Source organism: Palaemon carinicauda, chromosome 2, assembly GCF_036898095.1.
Source record: "Palaemon carinicauda isolate YSFRI2023 chromosome 2, ASM3689809v2, whole genome shotgun sequence".
Lineage (NCBI taxonomy): Eukaryota > Metazoa > Arthropoda > Malacostraca > Decapoda > Palaemonidae > Palaemon > Palaemon carinicauda.
In genome coordinates, this window is record NC_090726.1 from 161,716,278 (window position 1) to 161,738,582 (window position 22,305).

General features: G+C 42.0%; 1 protein-coding gene across 1 annotated transcript in view; it reads right to left on the minus strand.

Moving 5' to 3' along the window:
* Window positions 1–14,860, minus strand: part of LOC137628450 (uncharacterized) — a 112,915-nt gene extending 98,055 nt beyond the window's left edge. The window contains exons 1-2 of the mRNA XM_068359610.1: window positions 14,742–14,860; window positions 2,766–2,994 (exon numbers count right to left, since the gene is read on the minus strand). Of these exons, the coding sequence (XP_068215711.1) occupies window positions 2,766–2,941 (176 nt within the window). The 5' untranslated portion in view covers window positions 2,942–2,994; window positions 14,742–14,860. The remainder of the gene's footprint in view (window positions 1–2,765; window positions 2,995–14,741) is intronic.
* Window positions 14,861–22,305: the final 7,445 nt, after the last annotated feature.

Consider the following 22,305-nt stretch of genomic DNA (forward strand, 5'->3'; position numbering starts at 1 on the left):
CTGGAGTGGCAGAGATGGGTGACGCCGCATGGGACACCTCTGACACAACAACGTCGACAAGAGTCAGGGGATCTACCTCTGACGGTGACGTCGATTACTTGACAGCAGCACCCAGGCGGATGTAATCAAGCAAAACCTCCTTGGAGGGCGAACCCGTGAGCCCCAAGGTGGATCAAATCTGAAAGAGGGAAGTTAGTGACACGGCCTCCCCCGGGGGGAGAGGTGGAGCTGCTTCGCTAGGGGAAGCAACATCATCTCTCGAGACCCAAGGTTGGACAGAAATAATTCGGTCTACACTACTACTCGACGGTCTCTCGAAAGAGACCGACCGAGTAGGAGCTTCGAAGGAGGTTTGGGCAACGGAAGAAGAGGCCTTGGGTTTCTCTTCCTTCGAAGCAACCTTCGAACGAGAAACATCCCACTTGGACTTCTTCTTCCGCCGTCGCGAAAACCTCTCCCACTGGGAGGCAGACCACTCCCTACACTCACTACACTTGTTGACACTATCACACCGTTGCCCCCTACAAGAAGGACAAAGGGCGTGAGGATCGGTCTCGACCGCTGACATGAATATTCCACAGGGGCGGTCGGGAAGACCAGGGCAGGTGCGCATGGTCGCAGAGGCCAACTTCACGTACACATTCTAGAAAAAGAAAGAACAAAAAGCATTAATGGCTGCCAAAAAGCAGACACGTCCGATCACCATCTGAGCCAAGAGCAAAGTGAGCTCAATCACGGGTGTGTGAGGGGGAGCGGTACCAAGCTACCCTCTCTACCCCTGCTAACTAGCGGTGTGGGTAGTAAACCCTAATTAAAAATTAATGGCTCGTCATTTCAGTTACACTGAAAGTAATACCCCTATTAAATAGCATGGTTTGTATTCCAGTTACGGAACAAATAGTTATTATACAAAGCACATTGACAACTATAGCACAAGAAAATAAAGGAGAAATTACGTTGATGCACAGCACATATAAAAGGATACGAAAGTGATTGACGACAACTTGAATCTTTGACTGAAACAGATTCAAACGGCCACGAATGTCTATCAGATCTCCAAGACGTATCGGTTGGGGTTGATATTTAGTTGACTTTATAATATTGAGAAGGTGACGATCTAGTGAACCAATATTCCTTTCACGACTGGAAGATGCAGATGAATCTTGAAAAAGTATATTTTTAATGCGATCCTCAGAGGTTAGTTCGTTACCATCTTTTTCTGAGGTACAGTCATTGAAATCTACATCTTCCTGTGCATGATCATTTCCTCTTTTCCCGAACTGAATACAACTAATAATGCCTGTCCCGTCATCAACTGAAATAGATATATTATAAATGAAGTATAACTGAAACATGATATTAATAACAATACAAATCAAATGTCATGAAAGGTCTCATTGTTTCATAGAATGCAAGGATAGCATTACTTACACCTTACTTCTGAAAACTGAACAGCCACTACTGACAAAACAAAACAAATCTAATTAAGAATACAGTAGTTTATTGAACGCACAGGCTAAATTACTTTAATCAACAAAGAGCTAGCCTTCTATAATTATATTTCTCCTCTTTTAGGGTAGGCTTGAGGTAAGTCTCCCTCATGCTTACTTGGTTACTTAGCCTGGCAATACCTACTGAACTCAAATATCTAGCAATGGCTTCTACCAAAGTATAGGATAAATTGGAGTACTTTCTATCAATTTTGGATTTGGAACAAGCACTATTAACTTGCAATAAGTAAAAGCTCAAATTTTAAAGGTGACAGGCCAGTACATTATCAGGAAGGGAAGAAAAAATACTGGACTTTTGAGACCTGGAGGGAGAAATGGAAATCCTAAAATGAATGAATCATATCATTAACATTAAATAATGAGTTATTGATGCTATGAGAGCAATATTACTCACTGAAATACACTCACTAGCTGACTGCATGCCAGCTCTGCACTTTTTTTCCTTGAAAGATCCATACTCATCGAATCTATCTCGACCAATAAACAATGCCCGAACAGGAATTCCTGGTACACTTCGTTCTGAGGAAGTGCACCCAGCAACACCTTTACTGCGTCGTAAGCTCCTATATTTAGCCCACCACATCACCTCTTTCTCTCCCTACACTAGCTTTATGGTTACTCACTGTGAAGTAAGGGTGTGACAGGGTGTACTTCTTCAGAGTAAGGTGTACCAGGGGCTCCTATGTCCAATTGTAGGTCCTGTGTGTGTCGAACTTAGGCTCGTAAATAAGAATCTTATTAGACACTACATAAAACATACCTTGAATCTTAAAGTTGGAAACCTAATAAAACCCCACTACCATTAAAAGAATGATAAAGATCACAAAAAAAGTCAAACAAATGTAGTTCAATAATATCAAAGAGACGTTATCCCAACACCTGGAAGAGTGACTATGGGTTTTCTACATGGCGACCTATAATGGACATGCCTTGTAGCAGTAGTTGTGAGGTATCAGAGGTCTAGTAATACAAACCCAAACTTAATCCTCTAATTTCTAATTTGGTAACCAAGCTGAACCTTCTAAGATTATAGCACAATGAATGTAAGCTAAGTCTCGCTGAAATAATTATAATTAGTCTATCACCTATATCTACTAAACTAAAAGGAAATAGGCTATATGCCAAAGAATCAAACAATTACTATACAACTTATATGCTATTCAAGTAACTGTTTGAATTTTTTGTTCATATTAAAAAGGTTATATAATCGCAAATCATTTACTTCTCTAATATGTTTACAAAATAAAACATCACCTACTGTCAAAAAGAGTCGAATCCCCTTTGAGAGCTAAGCTGACAACTGTGCCAAGAATATCAACATGTGTCACAACTTCATCTCCAACATGAAATTCATTATCACTGTAGGTTAAGTGGCCCAAGAAAAGCTTAGAAAAAATCCTCTTTTTAAAGTTACTACTTTTCTGAGCCATTCAACTTCACATAGAAAAGTGACTGAGTGTTATGTATAAACGAAGGGTAGGTTCTGGAATAAAATAAAAATGCAAATGAATAATACTTACATGCAGAAAATCATCATATAATAGGTTTAAAATAACAAAACTGTGTATAACATTCCAAAATAAAACGATAATCATTAAAACTAAGTATAAAATCATTTATAATGTATTTCTAATAAAATAATACTGTCATCCAATGTACTAATGTCACTGTATTTGGTGTAAGGAAGAATATGAAATAGTATATATACCATCTTGATCCCTTTAAATAAATTGACCCTTTTCCAAAAAAAAAAATATGGATCTGTGATTGTGATGTGAATATTCAAGTGAATTGGAAGGAGAGCAGGGAACTGTAGACAGTTTCTAGTTTGGATATAAACTTAGTAAATGCAAGATACTTCCAGCATCATTATCATCACAAACATTTTCACATCAATTTTTCCCCTTCACTAAGTTAAACGGGAAGTTGGCTCTCTCAGCTATCACAGTTCTAAGCACATTATGCCTTAACTCTCATCAGATATGACAAATTCGAAGATAATTTGTATTTTTCCTAACCATACAAACCTTAGCTATTTACAAAGGGTTTACTTTTAGCGCAGCTGAAATGACGAGCCAATAGTTTTTAACGAGGGTTAATTACCCCCGCGCTAGTTAGCGGGGGGTGGGGAAGGGTAGCTTGCTACCCCTCCCCCTCTCCACACACCGGTGACTTGCTTCACTTCACTTAGAGGTAGGACTTGACTTGGGGGTCAGGGATGGCGGGCACATATGTGTAAATAGCTAAGGTTTGTATGGTTAGGAAAAATACAAATTATCTTCGAATTTGTCATTTGTTCCGTAACCGAAATACAAACCACGCTATTTACAAAGGGTGACTTACCCCTTAGGAAGGGTGGAAAGTCCCCAGCCTTACTGACTTCGGCTTGCCCGGGGGCTCGATCCCTCAGTGAGCAGCACTAGAGAGAGGGAGCCCCTGTACCTCACAGGTTCCTAGCATCGCTAGGAACGAGTGGCCTACATAAGCAGTGTGAGGAGGAGAGTGTGACTCGTCCTATGAAGTTGACCTTGAGACCTTCAGATAGGAATTCTAGGATAGGACGTTCCCCATACCACCTCGTCAGGGTATGGGAGACGCAACAGTATTAAGCTTAATACTAGGAGCACAAAGAAGCATGGGTTACCTGCAGAGGTCGAGGTCAGCTATGCGAGGACCAGGATGCTGCTTCCCCAAGAGAGGGGAGAATGAAGAAAGAAGTAAGGGTCAGACATACTCTTTCATTCACGCAGACTAAGACCGGGTAACAACGCCCTCAACCTACTGCTACTTGTCCAAAAGGGAGCCTGAGGTTAGACCAGCTGTTGTGCAGCCACCACAGGGCCGATAGAAAACGTATCGAGGCTCCTGTGGGTCACGTCTTGCAGGTAGTGGGCTGTGAAGGTCGTTTGACGCTTCCAGACCCCAGCTTGAAATACCTGCGTCACAGAGAAGTTTCTCTTGAAGGCCAGGGATGTAGCGATACCCGACATCGTGGGCCCGAGGGCGACGTGACGGAGGAGGGTCAGGATTCAGGGCATGGTGGATAACTCTTCGAATCCAAGCTGAGATGGTGTTCCTGGTGACCCTCCTCTTTGTCCTGCCTGTGCTCACAAACAAAGCTCGCACATGAGGACGGACTGCAGCCGTTCTCTTCAAGTAGTACCTCAGACACCTCACTGGGCATAGTAGCAGCTGGTCTGGGTCGTTTGTTACAAAACGGAGACTCGCGATCCTGAAAGAGTCGAACCGAGGATCCGGCACTCCAGGATTCTGAGTCTTGGCCACAAACTCAGGGACGAACCTGAACGTTACCTCCCCCCATCCCCTTGAATGGGCGATGTCGTACGAGAGACCATGAAGTTCACTAACTCGCTTGGCCGAGGCCAAGGCGAGTAGGAAAGCCGTCTTCCAAGACAGGTGGCGATCGGAGGCCTGGCGTAATGGCTCGAAGGGAGGTCCCTTGAGAGACCTGAGGACTCGAACCACGTTCCAAGTAGGGGGTCTCACTTCCGACTGGGGGCAGGTAAGCTCATAGCTACGTATGAGTAAAGAGAGTTCTAGCGATGAAGAAATATCCACGCCCTTCAATCTGAAGGCCAAGCTTAAGGCTGAGCGATAGCCTTTCACTGCCGAGACAGAAAGGCGCATTTCTTCTCGCAGATACACGAGGAAGTCCGCTATTGCTGGAATAGTGGCATCGAGTGGAGAGATACCCCTTCCACGACACCAACCACAAAAGACTCTCCACTTCGCTTGGTAGACTCCCTCAGAGGACCTTCGCACGTGCCGAGACATTCTCTCCGCAACCTGTTGCGAAAAGCCTCTCTCCGCGAGGAGACGCTGGATAGTCTCCAGGCGTGAAGCCGAAGCGAGGCTACGGCCCTGTGAGGGACACCGGAGTGGGGTTGTCTGAGAAGCTCGTGTCGTGGAGGAAGCTCCCTTGGGAGTTCCGTCAGGAGTTGCAGAAGGTCCGGAAACCATTCCGCGTGATGCCATAGCGGAGCTACTAGAGTCATGGAACAGTTGACCGATAGTCTGGTCCTGTTGAGCACCCTTCTCATCAGACAGAATGGTGGGAAGGCGTACACGTCGATGTTGATCCCACCGTTGCTGGAAAGCATCTTGCCAGAGTGCCTTGGGGTCCGGGACTGGTGAGCAGTACAGGGGCAGCTTGAAGTTCAAGGCTGTCGCGAACAAGTCCACCGTCGGGGAACCCCACAAAGTCAGGACTTTGTTGGCTATCTGAGGATCCAAAGACCACTCGGTACTCACTATCTGCGAAGCCCTGCTCAGACTGTCGGCGAACACATTCCTCTTGCCAGGAATGAAGCGAGCTGATAGTGTTATCGAGCGGGTTTCGGTCCACCTCAGAGTCTCTACTGCAAGATGGGATAGCTGTTGCGAAAAAGTGCCTCCCTGCTTGTTGATATAAGCCACTACCGTGGTGTTGTCGCTCATCACCACCACGGAGTGACCCGCCAGGGACCGTTGGAACTGCTGAAGAGCCAGAAAGACGGCCTTCAATTCTAGCAGGTTGATGTGTAGGCACTTTTCTGATTCTGACCAAAGGCCTGAGGCCCTCTGGTTCAGAACGTGCGCCCCCCACCCTTCTTTTGACGCGTCCGAAAACAGAGTCAATTCCGGGGGGAGGACGAGAAGACTCACTCCCTTCCGCAGGTTCTCGTCGGCCAGCCACCACCGCAAGTCCGTCTGTTCCAGAGACCCCATTGGGATCAGAATGTCCGGGGAATCGGATCCTTGATTCCACCGGGACTTGAGCCGCCATTGAAGGGATCTCATCCTGAGGTGGCTGTTTGGAACCAGACAAGCCAGGGAGGATAGGTGGCCTAAGAGACGCAACCACGATTGGGCGGGGAGTTCTTTTCGCCTGAGGAAAGGTTCCGCCACCCTCCTCAGCCTTGCTATCCGGTCGTCTGATGGAAAGGCTTTGTGGAGATTGGTGTCTATTAGCATGCCTAGATAAACCAGTCGTTGGGACGGCTGCAGAGAGGACTTCTCGAGGTTTACCACGATCCCCAGATCCTGGCAAAGATCTAGAAGCCTGTCTCGGTGCCGAAGAAGGGTCGACTCCGAGTCTGCTAGGATCAGCCAATCGTCCAGGTAACGAAGGAGACGAATGCCGTTCCTGTGCGCCCAAGATGAAATCAGGGTGAACACTCTGGTGAACACCTGAGGAGCTGTGGAGAGACCGAAACACAGCACCTTGAACTGGTAGATCTTGTTGTCTAGGCAGAATCTCAGGTACTTCCTGGAAGACGGATGGATTGGGATCTGGAAGTACGCGTCCTTTAGATCCAGTGTACACATGAAGTCTTGTGGTCTCACCGCAAGTCTGACCGTGTCTGCTGTCTCCATGCTGAACCGGGTTTGTTTGACAAACCTGTTCAGAGCTGAGAGATCGATGACGGGTCTCCAGCCTCCAGTAGCCTTCTTTACAAGAAAGAGTCGACTGAAGAAGCCTGGGGAGCCGTCCACGACCTCCTGGAGAGCACCCTTCTCGAACATGGTCTCGACTTCGGCCTGAAGGGCCAGCCCCTTTGCCGATCCCATGGCATAGGAGCTCAACGACACTGGATTCGCTGTCAGGGGAGGTTGAGATGTCGTGAACGGGACGCGATAGCCTTGGCCGATCACTGAGACCGTCCAAGCATCGGCCCCGTGTTGCTGCCACCTGCGGACGCAACGCTGAAGGCATCCCCCCACAGGTGGACACGCAGGGGGACTGCCACCCCTAGGGCTTTCGGCCGCGGCCGCCACCCCTAGGAGTCTTGCCTCCCCTGGAGGACTTACCGCCCCTCTTGACCTTGGCTGGAAAGGGCTGGGGCTTAGACACCACTTTCTTAGCTGCCGGTGCCTGTTTGGGAGCCTTACGAGGCTGTTGCTGCTGTTGTGGCGGGGCTGGAGGCTTATAGGGCCGAGTTGTAAGGGCCCTGTGGAGGAGGGAGTCCGTGCTGGATTTCCTCCACCTCTCAGCCGTTCGCTCCAAGTCTTGAGGCTCAAACAGGCTCTCCCCCAGAAGGGAAGCATGTCGGAGCCTACACACATCTACGGCGGGGACCTTCGGATGGAATCTCTCGGACACAGCATCGCGACGCTTCAACACCGAGTTGGGCCACAGGGTGGTAACCTGGTGCGCCAAAAACTCGATGGAGCGGGTGCCCGAGAGCAAGAAGGTCTCTAGGGCCTTCCTATTGGTCTCCTTGGACAAGTCCTCCGATCGCAATAGGATGCCCAGAGATCCTAGCCAGAAGTCCAGCCACGAAGTGGCCTGCATGGCACACTTAGCGACCTTCTCGTGGTTAAGGATCTCTGCCGCCGAGAACGACACCTGCCGGGCAGAGAGTTTCTCAAGGGGAACTCCCTTCGCCAGCTCCTCCACAGAGTGATGGAGAGGAAGAGCGAGGTTGTGCTCACCCAGGATCTCGAAATACCTCCTCTGCTGAAGGCGAGGAGGAGGGATGAGCTTGTTCCCGGCAGTGGAACGACTGGAGGAGGCAAGAAGTGCGAGCTGAGCGTTGGCCCTAGCCCTGGCACTCTTCAGCCCCCGAGACCAGGGCAGAGCTGCACTGGTCTTAGGGGCCTTCCGAACGTCAAACACTTCATCCAGAATCGTGTCTTTGCCTTCACGGGGGGCGATGACTGGATCCGTAAGTCTGTTAAGTTGCCTTATCAGGCTTAGGACCTGCCAGAAGGAATGTTCGGACTCTTGCTGTTCTCCTCACTGCGGGCTGGCAGCTAAGTCTCCTGCCCCAGGAATCTCTTCCTGGGGTGATACGTGGACGTTCCCCTGGGTAGTCGCGGGTTCCTGACGAATCCCTGCATAGGATTTAGGGATGGTCTTGGAATCCTTGGGTTCCCTCCTGGAAGGGATACAGGATCCCAACAACGAGGTTCGAGGGGCCCCTTCCTCACGAGACGATTCTCCTGCCTGAAGCGAAGTCTCCCCCCCTGGTGCCGAGGGGAAGACTACCGCCCCACTGGACTCACCTGAGGACGGAAAGGCCTCGTCCACGGGAGAAGGAGAGAGTACTCGTGCAGGAGAAGGGACCTTCGAGACCGACCTCTTGGGAACCAGCTTCCCCCTGGGGGAAGTCACCACGAAGTCCACTCCTCTCTTTCTCTTCAGCGTAGGAGAGACAGCCGCTGGTTTGTTACCCTGGCCGGCGAGTGCTGGTTTCATAACCCTCACTAACGCCTGTGCCAGCGGACCAAACCAAGTCTGCTGCTCCAAGGACACAGAGTCCGAAATCCTCGCTAAAGGGAAAGGGATCGGGCGATCCTTTGGAGTGGACACGACGGTACCTGCCTGAAAAGAAGGTGGGGAAGAATGCTGTACTGACCTGTCTTCGTCCTGCACTACCAACCTGTGCTTGGATGGAGGTGATCCCGAGTGCCGTCTAGGAGCACGCGTCCCTGCTGCTACCACCGGCTGTGGAATTCGCCGCGAACGATGGTCGCGCGAGGGCGAATGGTCGCGCGGGAGCGCGGGCGAGCGATCGCACGGGCGCGCAGGTGGATGATCGCGCGGGTGCACAGGCGAGCGGTCGCGCGGGCGCGCGGGCGAGTGGGCGCGAGGGTGGGCAGGTAAATGAACACGTGTCCGAGGCGACGAACGCAAGCGTTGGCGCGACGGCGAGGGATCGTGCTGCCGCGTAGGTGAGGAAGATCGCTGGCGATGTAGATCCACAGGCGATCGATGACGAGCTGGTGAGTGCAGTCGCTCAAGTTGGCGATGGCGCGATGTGGTATGTCGACGCACTGGTGTGCGATGGTGAGCAGCATGCGCAGGTGAATGACCGCGTAATGGTAAGCGATGGCGAGCAGCATGCGCAGGTGAATGATCGTGTGATGGGGTGCGATGGTGATCAGCATCCGCAGGAGGGCGATCGTTCAGGGTCGTGCGATGAGGAGCAGTATGCGTAAGCGGGCGATCGTGCAGGGGCGAGCAGCATGCGCAGGTGGCCGATCGCGTGATGGGGTGCGATGGTGATCAGCATCCGCAGGAAGGCGATCGTGCAGGGTCGTGCGATGGCGAGCAGCATGCGCAGGAGGGCGATCGTGCAATGGCGAGCGATGGCGAGCAGCATGTGCAGGCGGGCGATCGCACGATGGCGAGCTAGAAGCTGGCGAACCATGTTCCTTCAGGAGCGTTGGCAAACGTAGGCGCGCTAGTTGTCGCTGTTGAATAGGCGATACTAAGATCGCCTGTGCGCGCTGGCAAGCAGGTGAACGCTGGCGAGGAGGTAATCGCTGGCGCGTAGGTGATTGCTGGCGAGCTGGTGATCGCTGGCGAGCAGAAGGTCGACGCGTGTCCTGTGAGAGGACAGGTGGCGCGGCGCGTTCACGAGCAGGAACGGGAAGATCGCTGGCGCGTTGGCGAACATGTGTTTCTGACACACGCGCAGCACGATGTTGCGTAGCCACAGGACCAGGCAGATGGCGAGCAGGGAGTTCAGCAGGAACTAAAGGGTGGTCAGAGACCGCAGGGCGAGGGTCCTCAAATGAGCGCTGACGCTCGGAAGAGAGCTGACGAGCAGGAGAGCGCTGGCGAGGGGGGCGAACATCAGGAGAGAGCCGACGAGCAGGTGAGCGTCGGCGAGCAGGAGAGTCTTGGCGAGCAGGAGATCGTCGGCGAGCAAGAGAGCGCTGGCGAGCAGGAGAGCGCTGGCGAGCAGGAGAGCGCTGGCGAGCAGGAGAGCGCTGGCGAGCAGGAGAGCGCTGGCGAGCAGGAGAGCGCTTGTGCGCTAGCACTGCTCGCGTAAGGGAAGAATCCCTTAGCCCCGAAGGGACCGTTGCCCGTCGGGTGACGAGTTCTCCAGAAGACGAAGATCCGGCAGGAGATGGTGAGCGGTCTGCAGAGAGGTTCAAGGAGGGCGGAGCAGTAGGTTGAGGCTGACGAGGAGAGTCCCCCCCGGAGGACGAAGACCCAAAAAGGCGCCTCTTAGTCCCCCTGTAAGGGGAAGGGAGGCCCTTGGGGCGTAGAGGACGGTGAGCCTTACGGCGGAGGCGGCCTTGGGGGAGATCGTCGGGACTATCGGTCCTCCGAAGGGGAGTCTCCATCAAAACACTTCCCTCAGAAGGAAGCTGAGCAGCAGTCGAGACCGAAGGACTCACTTCCCCCTTCGAAGGATGTACGGAAGGAGGAGGAGAGCCTTTAGCACCATCACCAGCAACAGCACCTGCGGCGGAAGGCCCAGCCACGTCGGAGGCCTCTGTCACCACGACGTCGACAATAGACAGAGGGTCTACCTCTGCTACCACCGGCGACTGCTTAACAGCGGCCCCCAACGAGACAAGGTCAATAAGAGCGACCCTGGAGGGCAAGCCCTTAAGCCCCAGGGACGACCAAATCTGTAAAAGATCATCACTGGATAAGGCATTATCAATAACCTCCCCCGGAGGAGGAGGGGGAACCGCCTCGCTATGGGAGGCGACGCCCTCTCCCCCCACCGAAGGTCGGGAAACAGAACAAGGGCCTGCGCTCCCACTCGGCCGACTCTCCTTAGGAGGCGGACGAGGGGGAGCTTCGGAGGAGGTTTGGGCGGCGGAAGAAGAGTCCCGAGAACCTTCCTCCTTCAAGGCTAACCCCGGAGGAGAACGGTCTCTCTTGGACTTCTTCTTACGCCGACGGCCAAACCTCTCCCACTGGGAGGCAGACCACTCCCTGCACTCACGGCACATGTTCTCCTGGTCACACCGTCGGCCCCGACATTGAGGGCAGAGGGTGTGTGGATCCGTATTAACGTCCGACATGAAAGTCCCACAAGGACGGCCGGCAACTCCAGGGCATGTACGCATAGTAAAGAAAATAACTGAAGGTCAACTTCCAACCAACACACACCCTGAAAAGAAAAAGCAGAAAATTAAAGGCTGTCACGAAGGCGATGAGCAGACACGTCTGATCACCGCCGAGCCAAAAGTGAAGTGAAGCAAGTCACCGGTGTGTGGAGGGGGGAGGGGTAGCAAGCTACCCTTCCCCACCCCCCGCTAACTAGCGCGGGGGTAATTAACCCTCGTTAAAAACTATTAGCTCGTCATGTCAACTGCGCTAAAAGTAAACCCTTTGTAAATAGCGTGGTTTGTATTTCGGTTACGGAACAACTAAGTCTTTAACCATCCCTTTTCCATGATTGCCTTGACCTTCCTACAGGATACTTCCACATCTACTGCTTTTTCAACTACTGTAACCATTTCTCGTCAATTCATTCCACATGTCCAAAGCATTTAAATATACCTAATCACTAGACACTATATTCATCTGGCCATTCCTCATTTGTGATGCAATCTTCTCATCAAATATTACCAATAAATTTCAACATTCTGAAATCATCCCTTCCCAAATACTCTGATTTTCTTAATATAATGGTATGCTTACAATGCATATAGTACAGGTAGTACTGTTAAGTCCTTTCATATCCTTTATGAGATTTCTCTCTCTCTCTACTAAATATTTCTGTTTAACATCTGGTAACAATACAGTTTAAACATGAGGAGGATAGAGTTTTTTCTTTGTTACCAAATCTCAATATGAATAATACCAAAAATTTTAACTAATATTGAAATATTTAGGTTGTATAATGTTATTCCAATAAGATCTGAATACTGTTATGCGATGAGATTCCAGATCATTCTTTTTTTAGTGAAGTATTATGGGTAAGAATGCCAATCATATTTTTTTTCCACATTGAATTACTGTATAGGAATAGGGATAATGTTGAAACCTAATTGGTTCATTGTTGTAACCTTAGCTAATTAACTACAATTTTGGAATTTCTGCTTAATGACAGAAAATTGGAGGGGGCGGATATCCCTATGAACAAAATTACAGGCTGGTTCACTTTCCCAGGAATTGCTAACGTACCTGGTCCTGTACAGGGGCAAAGGTGCTGACTCCTGCCAACCTCCTAACAATCTGTGTAGGGATGTCATAGGCATTAAGTTAGGTCCGTACCAAGAATAAAATGTCCTCGGTAACACAAGAACCTATATCCTCATATGGGATATGTTGTCTGCATGTATTCATAGCTATTGTAAGAAATAAGTTTGAATACACTAACCATCCTCCCCTTCCCTCATCTGGAGGGATGGGGAAGAAACTTCCCAACAGATCTACTGTAATAAAAGTTTGCTCAGTTATGAAGCTTACCTGCCTTTTATATCACGGTCAATTCTTAGTGACCACGGCTGCCTCTAAAACTACTCAATTGGGCCATAAATAAATGTCAAATTTGTTCAAAACACAGTATAAGGTAAAAAAAAATATATTTTTGTATCTGAAATCTGGTGTTGGTGGACACCAATTTTACCATATCTGATCTGACCAAATGTTTGCAAATAAATCTTGAGTCAAAATTATGTGAGCTTCATGAATTTTTCAAAGAACAGCAGAGATCTTCCCCTTGCCACAGAGAGCTTTGTCCCATCATTCTGCTATGCAATATAAAAGGGGCATTGCACAATGAGTGTAGCAGTGCAGCATGACTTGGGTGGCACAGCTACAACAAAACGATACAGCCAAACCAGGAATGCCACACTTCAATACTTCACACTCAGTAACCAACGCTTTCCTTCTTCCCTACAACCTCCAAACTCGTCGCATCTTGTGTGGCCAAGCTCTAAGAAAGGAACCACAATCTAAGACAGGTTATGTGACAGTACCTAAAGGGTAGGGTATACAATACCACATCAACTTCATGGATGCAGTAGGCTGCAACATAGAAAACAGGATTTAATTTCCAATTTCTATGAATTTTGTAGGTATCGCTTAACAAAACTACATTCATACCTCTTCCTTAACAAAGTCACTGCCATATTAAGTCTGCTTCACTGAAGTGAGTCATCTGCAAACAAACCATGGACTTGGGGATCCTTTATATAACAACGGACAGGATCTCCCTAGTGCATGTGGTTTTATTATAGTTATGGACGGAGAAAACTTTCCTACTAAAAAACAACTTTTTCCTATAGAAAAATGCAAATAGATACTTTATTAAATATATATATATATATATATATATATATATATATATATATATATATATATATATATATATATATATATATATATATATATCCGCCAATAATGGGGGACCCCCCGTGGGGACCCAGGGTTTTGGGTGGGGAAAACATACTAGGATAATGGTGTATAATGGTAAAAAAAAAAAAAAAAAAAATTTGACTTCATTTCAATTACCAGTTCTAGTGAGTGTGTTGTGGGGAACTAAGTAGGTAGTCAAACTAGTTGTTCTGTTCGTTTGCGGATGAAATGATGGTCAAATTCACTTAAATCACATTATTCACAACAGGAAAACATACATTTTCTATTCTAAAGGTTTTCCCATCCGTAAATATAATCTTACCGTGCATGAAACACAACCTAATCTAAACATCCCCACCCAACCTAACCTACAAGCCGTGTCCTTATCTACTTATCTAACGGGGCCTAACGCCACCTTTCGACCCTCCTTAAACTGACATATTTTTTGGCAATAGTGTGGAAAATAAGGGAGTTATGAAGCATGGTCATCATCATACATACAACCCTCGGAACCTTTGTATATCAGCGGCCAGTTCCTCCCACGTACATGGAAAATGGGCACCAATCTAAACTTCCCCACCTAACCTAACCTACTAGACATCGGAGCCTTTGTATATCAGCGGCCCCTAACTAACCTAAACTTCCCCCCGTACCTAATCTACAAGCCATGTCCTTACCTACTTACCTAACGGGGAAGCTATCGCACCCCTGCAAACCTCCTTACACTGCCGCATTCTCAGTGAGCCGTCATTATGCATACAGGTGGCCGCTATCATACATACACCACGACTTGTCCTTACCAACTTACCTAACAACATGGAGCTAACGAACCACTGCGACCCCGCTTACACTGCCATATTCTTAGTCTGCCATCATCATACATGCAGGTGGCCACTATTATACATACACCCCCACCCCTCCTATTGATTGTCATGTGAATTAGTCTACTGTCATCAAATTGTCAAAAAAAAAGTTTCGCCGAGGAACACCTTGACTATTGATACGTCACCCTAAGGGTAAAGGGGAAGCCTTAGCTTACTGGTATGGGGTCCAGGTATGATAAAAATAAATAGTCTACAACTGTAAAATAGATCTTTTAATTAATCTATACAGCACAAACGCTTCTCATACCAGACACAAGGTTGTGAGGATGAAAAGGATGGTAAGGTTACCTATCAAAACAGCTGTTGTTGTTAATCAACAAAAAATCCTACAATCCAGTGTTTACAAATGACGTTTTCTGAGGCACAAATAATCTTCTTCTTCTTCTTCCATTTTAGTACGAGATCTGACCCCTTCTTGGAGCCAATGTACTCCCCTGTAAATATGATATAAGATAAGATATTAGATCTAATCAATGCAGTTGATAAATTTTAGTATTAGTCTGTTACTAAATATTAATTCATTCACTGAACGGTATGAATGATATGCTAACTCCACCACATGAGGCTTGATACTCTTTATTCAAACAATATCCATGCTCTCCCTTCCATTGATACTGTTTTTATAGTGCAATATATATATATATATATATATATATATATATATATATATATATATATATATATATATATATATATATATATATAAATATATATATATATATATATATATATATATATATATATATATATATATATATATATATATTTATATATATATATATATATATATATATATATATATATATATTTATATATATATATATATTTATATATATATATATATATATATATATATATATATATATATATATATATATATATATATATATATATATATATATATATTTATATATATTTATATATATATATATATATATATATATATATATATATATATATATATATATATATATATATATAAATATATATATATATATATATATTTATATATATTTATATATATATATATATATATATATATATATATATATATATATATATATATTTATATATATATATATATATATATATATATATATATTTATATATATATATATATATATATATATATATATATATATATATATATATATAAATATATATATATATATATATATATATATATATATATATATATATATATATATATATATATTTATATATATATATATATATATATATATATATATATATATATATATATATATATATATAAATATATATATATATATATATATATATATATATATATATATATATATATATATATATATATATATATATTTATATATATTTATATATATATATATATATATATATATATATATATATATATATATATATATATATATATATATTTATATATATATATATATATATATATATATATATATATAAATATATATATATATATATATATATATATATATATATATATATATATATATATATATATATATATATATATATATTATGACACTTTATGAAGAACATTTCCACAAATAATAATACAAAATCCACTTCGAGTCCCACAGATGTGAAACCTTAGCTAGACAACAGTATTCAACGTCAAAGAAAATTGGCGATTTATTTTTTTAACACATTACGACGTGTGACTAGAATTATGGTTTTAACTGATATCATGAATTAGTATTGATTATCATTATAGAGTAGTTTATCTGAATAAAAGGACTTGATCATAAGTCCATTCGTTGCTATGGTGTTATGCCCTCATCCATTCAAATTTTTGTCTGCGGTTAGGAGAATATCTAGTATTTTATACATTCTATATAAAACAGTGTATTATTCAAGGTGTTCATAAGAATATTAAATTAATTCCAGTTCACCCACCACATGCCTCAGATATCTATTTATTTGGTAAAAGTAAGGGGGTGATCAAATCGAAGCAATGAGATTACTACCTTAGACTTACTGCAGTTTGTCAAGACTAATTTCATGGCCGCTAAGAACAGAGGATTCTTATTGTATGTATTGACAACTTTATAGATTTTAGAATATTCCAGTTTTATCGGAATCATATATATATATATATATATATATATATATATATATATATATATATATATATATATATATATATATATATATATATATATATATATATATATATATATATATATCAGTGGTTCTTAACCTATGTTCGATCGAACCCCAAGGGTTCGGTGAGGCAGTGTTAGGGGTTCGACGGAGGTAACATAACACAAATGATAATTATGAGAGGGGCCCTAGCCAAGGGTAAGCCACGTAATTCTGAAATTGTCTATGAAAGACAACAGCAAAAGTCACATTTATTTGCAGTAAGTATTCATTATGTTTTTGTGTGAAGTTCATATTTTGTTGATTTTGTTCTTTGAACACTAGTTTTGTGTGCAAATGATATGGGGTTCATATTAAGCAATAATACAATATATACCTATGTTTTAAATTAGAAATATATGTTGATATATTTAGGTGTAACTTTCTTTATATTTTCCTCTTTATTTCATTTACCTATATCATCTATATTTCCATCTATGAAGGATTTGATGATTGTACATATGACACTTGCGGGGTTCAGTATCTCCAACAAGGTTAAGAATCACTGATATATATATATATATATATATATATATATATATATATATATATATATATATATATATATATATATATATATATATATATATTGTCTGCAAGATTGTTATATACCCACAACTTTGAGAAACTTTATCATTATACTAATTCAGAAAATGATACAAAAGAACTAAAATTTACCGTCCAATAAATTTACTCTCAGTAATATACAATATATTTACAAACATCATATCAGGCCAAATAAAAAGACAGATTTTAATCGACCAAAAAAGCAGGCAGGCATTGGAAGCGAGTTTTCATGCAATTAACACCTAATAGCAAATGCATAAAAGTATGGTAAACCACTATGTATGTCATTAAATTTCTAGACTATGACAGAGCTCTTGATTCTGTCAAAATTTCAGCAGTAATGAAAGCAATTCAAATATAAGGAAAAGATGAATCTTATATTAAAGCACTTGGGGATATCTATACGGGAAGTAGACTACAGCAATCCTAAAAATACGTAAAGATACATACATACATACATATACCAAAGGCACTTCCCCCAATTTTGGGGGGTAGCCGACATCAAAAAATGAAACAAAACAAAAAAGGGGACCTCTACTCTCTACGTTCCTTCAGCCTAACCAGAGACTCAACCGAGTTCAGCTGGTACTGCTAGGGTGCCACAGCCCAACCTCCTACATTATCCACCACAGATGAAGCTTCCTAATGCTGAATCCCCTACTGCTGCTACCTCCGCGGTCATCTAAGGCACCGCAGAAAGCAGCAGGGCCTACCGGAACTGCGTCACAATCGCTCGCCATTCATTCCTATTTCTAGCACGCTCTCTTGCCTCTCTCACATCTATCCTCCTATCACCCAGAGCTTTCTTCACACTTTATTAAGAACATTTTCACAAATAATAATACAAAATCCACTTCGTAAAGATAACGAGAAAATTCCGATTGAATAACGACTTAGACAGGAAAAGCCCATCTCTCCTAAATCATTCACAGCGTGCCTAGAAGAAACTTTTTAACAGTTTGGATTAAGAAGATGCAAGCATTAACATTGATGGGGAATACTTTAACACCTGAAGATACTCCATATAAAGGTTCGGTCATAACCCTTATTCGTTGTCTCTGCATTTTCATTGAACATTATCTTAGTTTTACTCACATTTATTTTCAGTCCTTAATTTCTGCTTTCTCTATTTAAATCTCCTATCAAATTTTGCAAATCTTCCCGTGATTCTTTAAATAAAACTAAGGCATCAGCAAATCTTAATGAATATGCGTAAGTGTTTTGCCAGGACATGAGACTTAGATTAGAAGTATAAAAGCATGGCATGGAGAGCTTTTGGTAAACAAAATTATATGAAAAGTAAAATGCCACTTCCCCTAAAATTAAAAATATTTAATATGGTACTACCAGTAATAGCTTATGCATCAGAAACTTGGAACCTTACTAAAGCCTTAGAACATAAGCTAGTTATAACTCAAAGAGCTATGGCAAGAATAATGACGGAATAACACTAAGAGACATAAGAAGAGCAACATCGATATTAGAGAAAATTAAAGTAAAGGATATTCTAACAAGATGTAATAAAAAGAAATGGACGTGGGCAGGATATGTAATGAGAATGACAGATAATAGATGGAGAAGAAGACAGAATAGACATCTAAACATTGCAAAAGAAGCAGGAGAAGAAAGAGAAGACGATGGATTAACGAGCTAAGAAAACTTGAAGGGATAGACTGTCACTGAAATACTATAAACCGACATAAGTGTAAGGATATGGACATGTCTGAGGTATTTGTCCTGCATTATTATTATTATTATTATTATTATTATTATTATTATTATTATTATTATTATTATTATTATTATTTGCTAAGCTACAATCCTAGTTGGAATAGCAGGATGCTATAAGCCCAAGGGCTCCAACAGGGAAAATAGCCCTGTGAGGAAAGGAAACAAGCAAATAAACAACAAGAAAAGTTTAAGAACAATAACAACATTAAAATAAATCTTTTATATATAAACTATTGAAACTTCAAATAACAAGAGAAAGAGAAATAAGATAGAATAGTGCGCCCGAATGTACCCTCAAGAAAGAGATTTCTAACCTAAGACAGTGGAAGACCATTGTACAGCGGCTAAGGCACTACCAAAGACCAGAGAACAATGGTTTGATTTTGGAGTGTCCCTCTCCTAGAAGAACTGCTTACCACCGCTAAATAATCTCTTCTACCCTTACCAAGAGAAAAGTAGCCACTGGACAATTACAACGCAGTAGTTGACCTCCAGAGAAAAGAGGAATTCTTTGGTAATTTCCGGGTTTTCAAGTGTATGAGGAAAGAGCAGAATGTGTAAAGAATATGCTTGACTATTCTATGTATGTGTCGGCAAATGAGCCATAACCAGGTAGTAGGTTGGCCAGGGCACCAGCCACCAGTTGAGATACTACCGCTAGAGAGTTATGGGGTCCTTTGACTGGCCAGGCAGTACTACACTGGATCATACTCTCTGGTAACCGTTCACTTTCCCTTTGCCTACACATACACCGAATAGTCTTGCCTCTTCTCTACAGATTCTCCTCTGTCCTCACCGGATGATGATAATGAGCCACACACACACACGTGCGCATATATATATATATATATATATATATATATATATATATATATATATATATATATATATATATATATATATATATATATATATATATATATATATATATATATATATGTGTGTGTGTGTGTGTGTGTGTGTGTGTGTGTGTGTGTTTGTGTGTGTGTGCACGCACGAAATGTAATTGCCTTAGTATTCAATTTACTGACTTTCTTCGATAATTCATAAAAGAATAACTGATGCTAAATACTTATACTGATTTATGCACATATGCATAGTAGATATTCAAAAGTGATTTTATTAATTTGTATAAAACTTAGGCTACATGCTCACGCAAACTAGATCAGTTTAGTTTGATCAAGAAAACTCCACCTTTTTCGTCTCACATCTAGAAGTGACGCTTAATAACTATTGATATTGATATTTCTTTTAGTAAAATCAACGTATCTTCCGAAATGTTATTGATAGGAGAAAAAAATATGAAATATACAGTACTTCCTGGACCAATTTACGTATAGCGAACACATACAACACTGCATTTGATAGGACCAGGAATGTGACTTTCTTAATACACATTTTAAACAATCCAAACGGGATAATAGATAAGATGACGAAATTAAAACGTGCTATATATATATATATATATATATATATATATATATATATATATATATATATATATATATATATATATATATATATATATATATATATATATATATATATAGAATAATTAGATGTATGGGTTGACAATGTATACATAATCTGTAACAATGAGCTTTAGGGAAGAAAGAAAATAAGAGAAGTAGCAAATAAACTATAAATTGATAATAATATAGGATGTATTAGAATCAGTAAACAACGTTGAATAAATAAATCATATATATACATTTGCAATAAGTTTGTACCTATGAAGTTTCACCGATTCAACCTCAAAATTAGGAAGATCATTCCACAGTATGGCCACATTGGGAATAGAACGCCTAGATTTCGGTTTAGTATTGAGCCTTATGATGCTGAATAAAAGACTTAGAATTGTCTGCATATCCAGTGCTGCTTACTGGGTAGTACAGATTGGGAAGATCTGAATGCAAAGGATGGTCAGAATTATATATATATGAAATCTTATACAATCACAAAGATTAATTTGTCATTAGATATCACAATAATAGACTGGATAACCTCTGCAGCTTCTGGCGAAGGTAATTCTTAGTACACAGGCGAGATAAATATAGAAATGGTGAAACGTTCATGACCAAGCAACCTTCATCTCATTTTGGAAATACTATGAAGTTGTGTTTGCCAACGAAAACAACAACAACAAAAAAATACTTTTCATATGCACCCTTCCTTTGCAAATCTTAGAAATTTAACTTAATTAAAAAGACAGGCGTTACCATTTCTAATAAGTATCAGTTTTTAGTAAATAGTTATATTATTTGTTTACATGATTAGCCATCGTCCAAGTAAGGTATTTAAAGGCTGGAACTCATATTTTCCAACTGCAGTAATTTACATTTCTAAACTCTTGTAAAATAATTAAATATTTTTATATGTCCATATGGAATTGTAATAAAAAGCAATAAAAGCTCTATAATAAACAGTATGTGGAAATAGACCAAGAGAGAATAGCGTAGACAAGGTGTTATGAGTTGAATCATTCTCTCGCATATTATTGGAACGGTGACAGTCGAGGAAAACAAAACATTTGTGGTGATAGTGAGTAACAAAAACAACGTTTACTTGAAACACCTTGTTTCCTCAGCAGTGTTCTGAGACACGCTTGGATGTCAAGTTAAACGACAATGTCTCATAAGAAAAAAGGAGTCAAAGCCAACGGCAAATCACCGGCCAAAGAGAAAAGAAGGTAAGTTACCATACAAGCGAGACTTCATCGCCCTCGGGCGATGCTACTCTTTGACATGAAACAAAATATGCTTTCGTTTTTTCTGTCTTTCTTTATGTTCAAGATGGATTTCTTACTTTTTAATTTGTTCTTCTCTGTCTTAAGTGATTTTTTATTGACTTGGTGTATACTGCAACGTAGCATGCATGACCTGGATGTTGCTTACACGAGTCCTAGGTCTACTGAAGCCAGTTGGAAATTTTCCATTGAAACTCATTACAGAAACCTGTTTTATGTATTGAAACTTAATTCAAGCTTTGTAGGTAAACATACCTTTCTTTTGAATAAGGTATTTTATATTACTTTAATCTGTTAGTCGTCGGTTTGTTGAATTATTAACCAAGGTTGCGAGACCAGGACCGTCCCGGTATCCTATTCACACTTGTAGGAGTATTCCTGAGCTTCCTCGGCTAAATTATTATGACATAATCATTCATTAGAACTCCAAGATTATCGTAAGACTTTTCTGGCATGAATATGCTGATACATCAAAGTCGCTTTGCCGAGTTATATTGAGATAAATCAGTTTAACCTAGAAGCAAACCCATGTTTTTAGTGGTTTGGGCATTTAATTAATGGACAAACATCTTCTCTAATGCTTTTATTTTCAATTTGCTAACATGTTTTTAGTTACGTCATATTTTGTTTTCTAATTACAATTTTATTGAC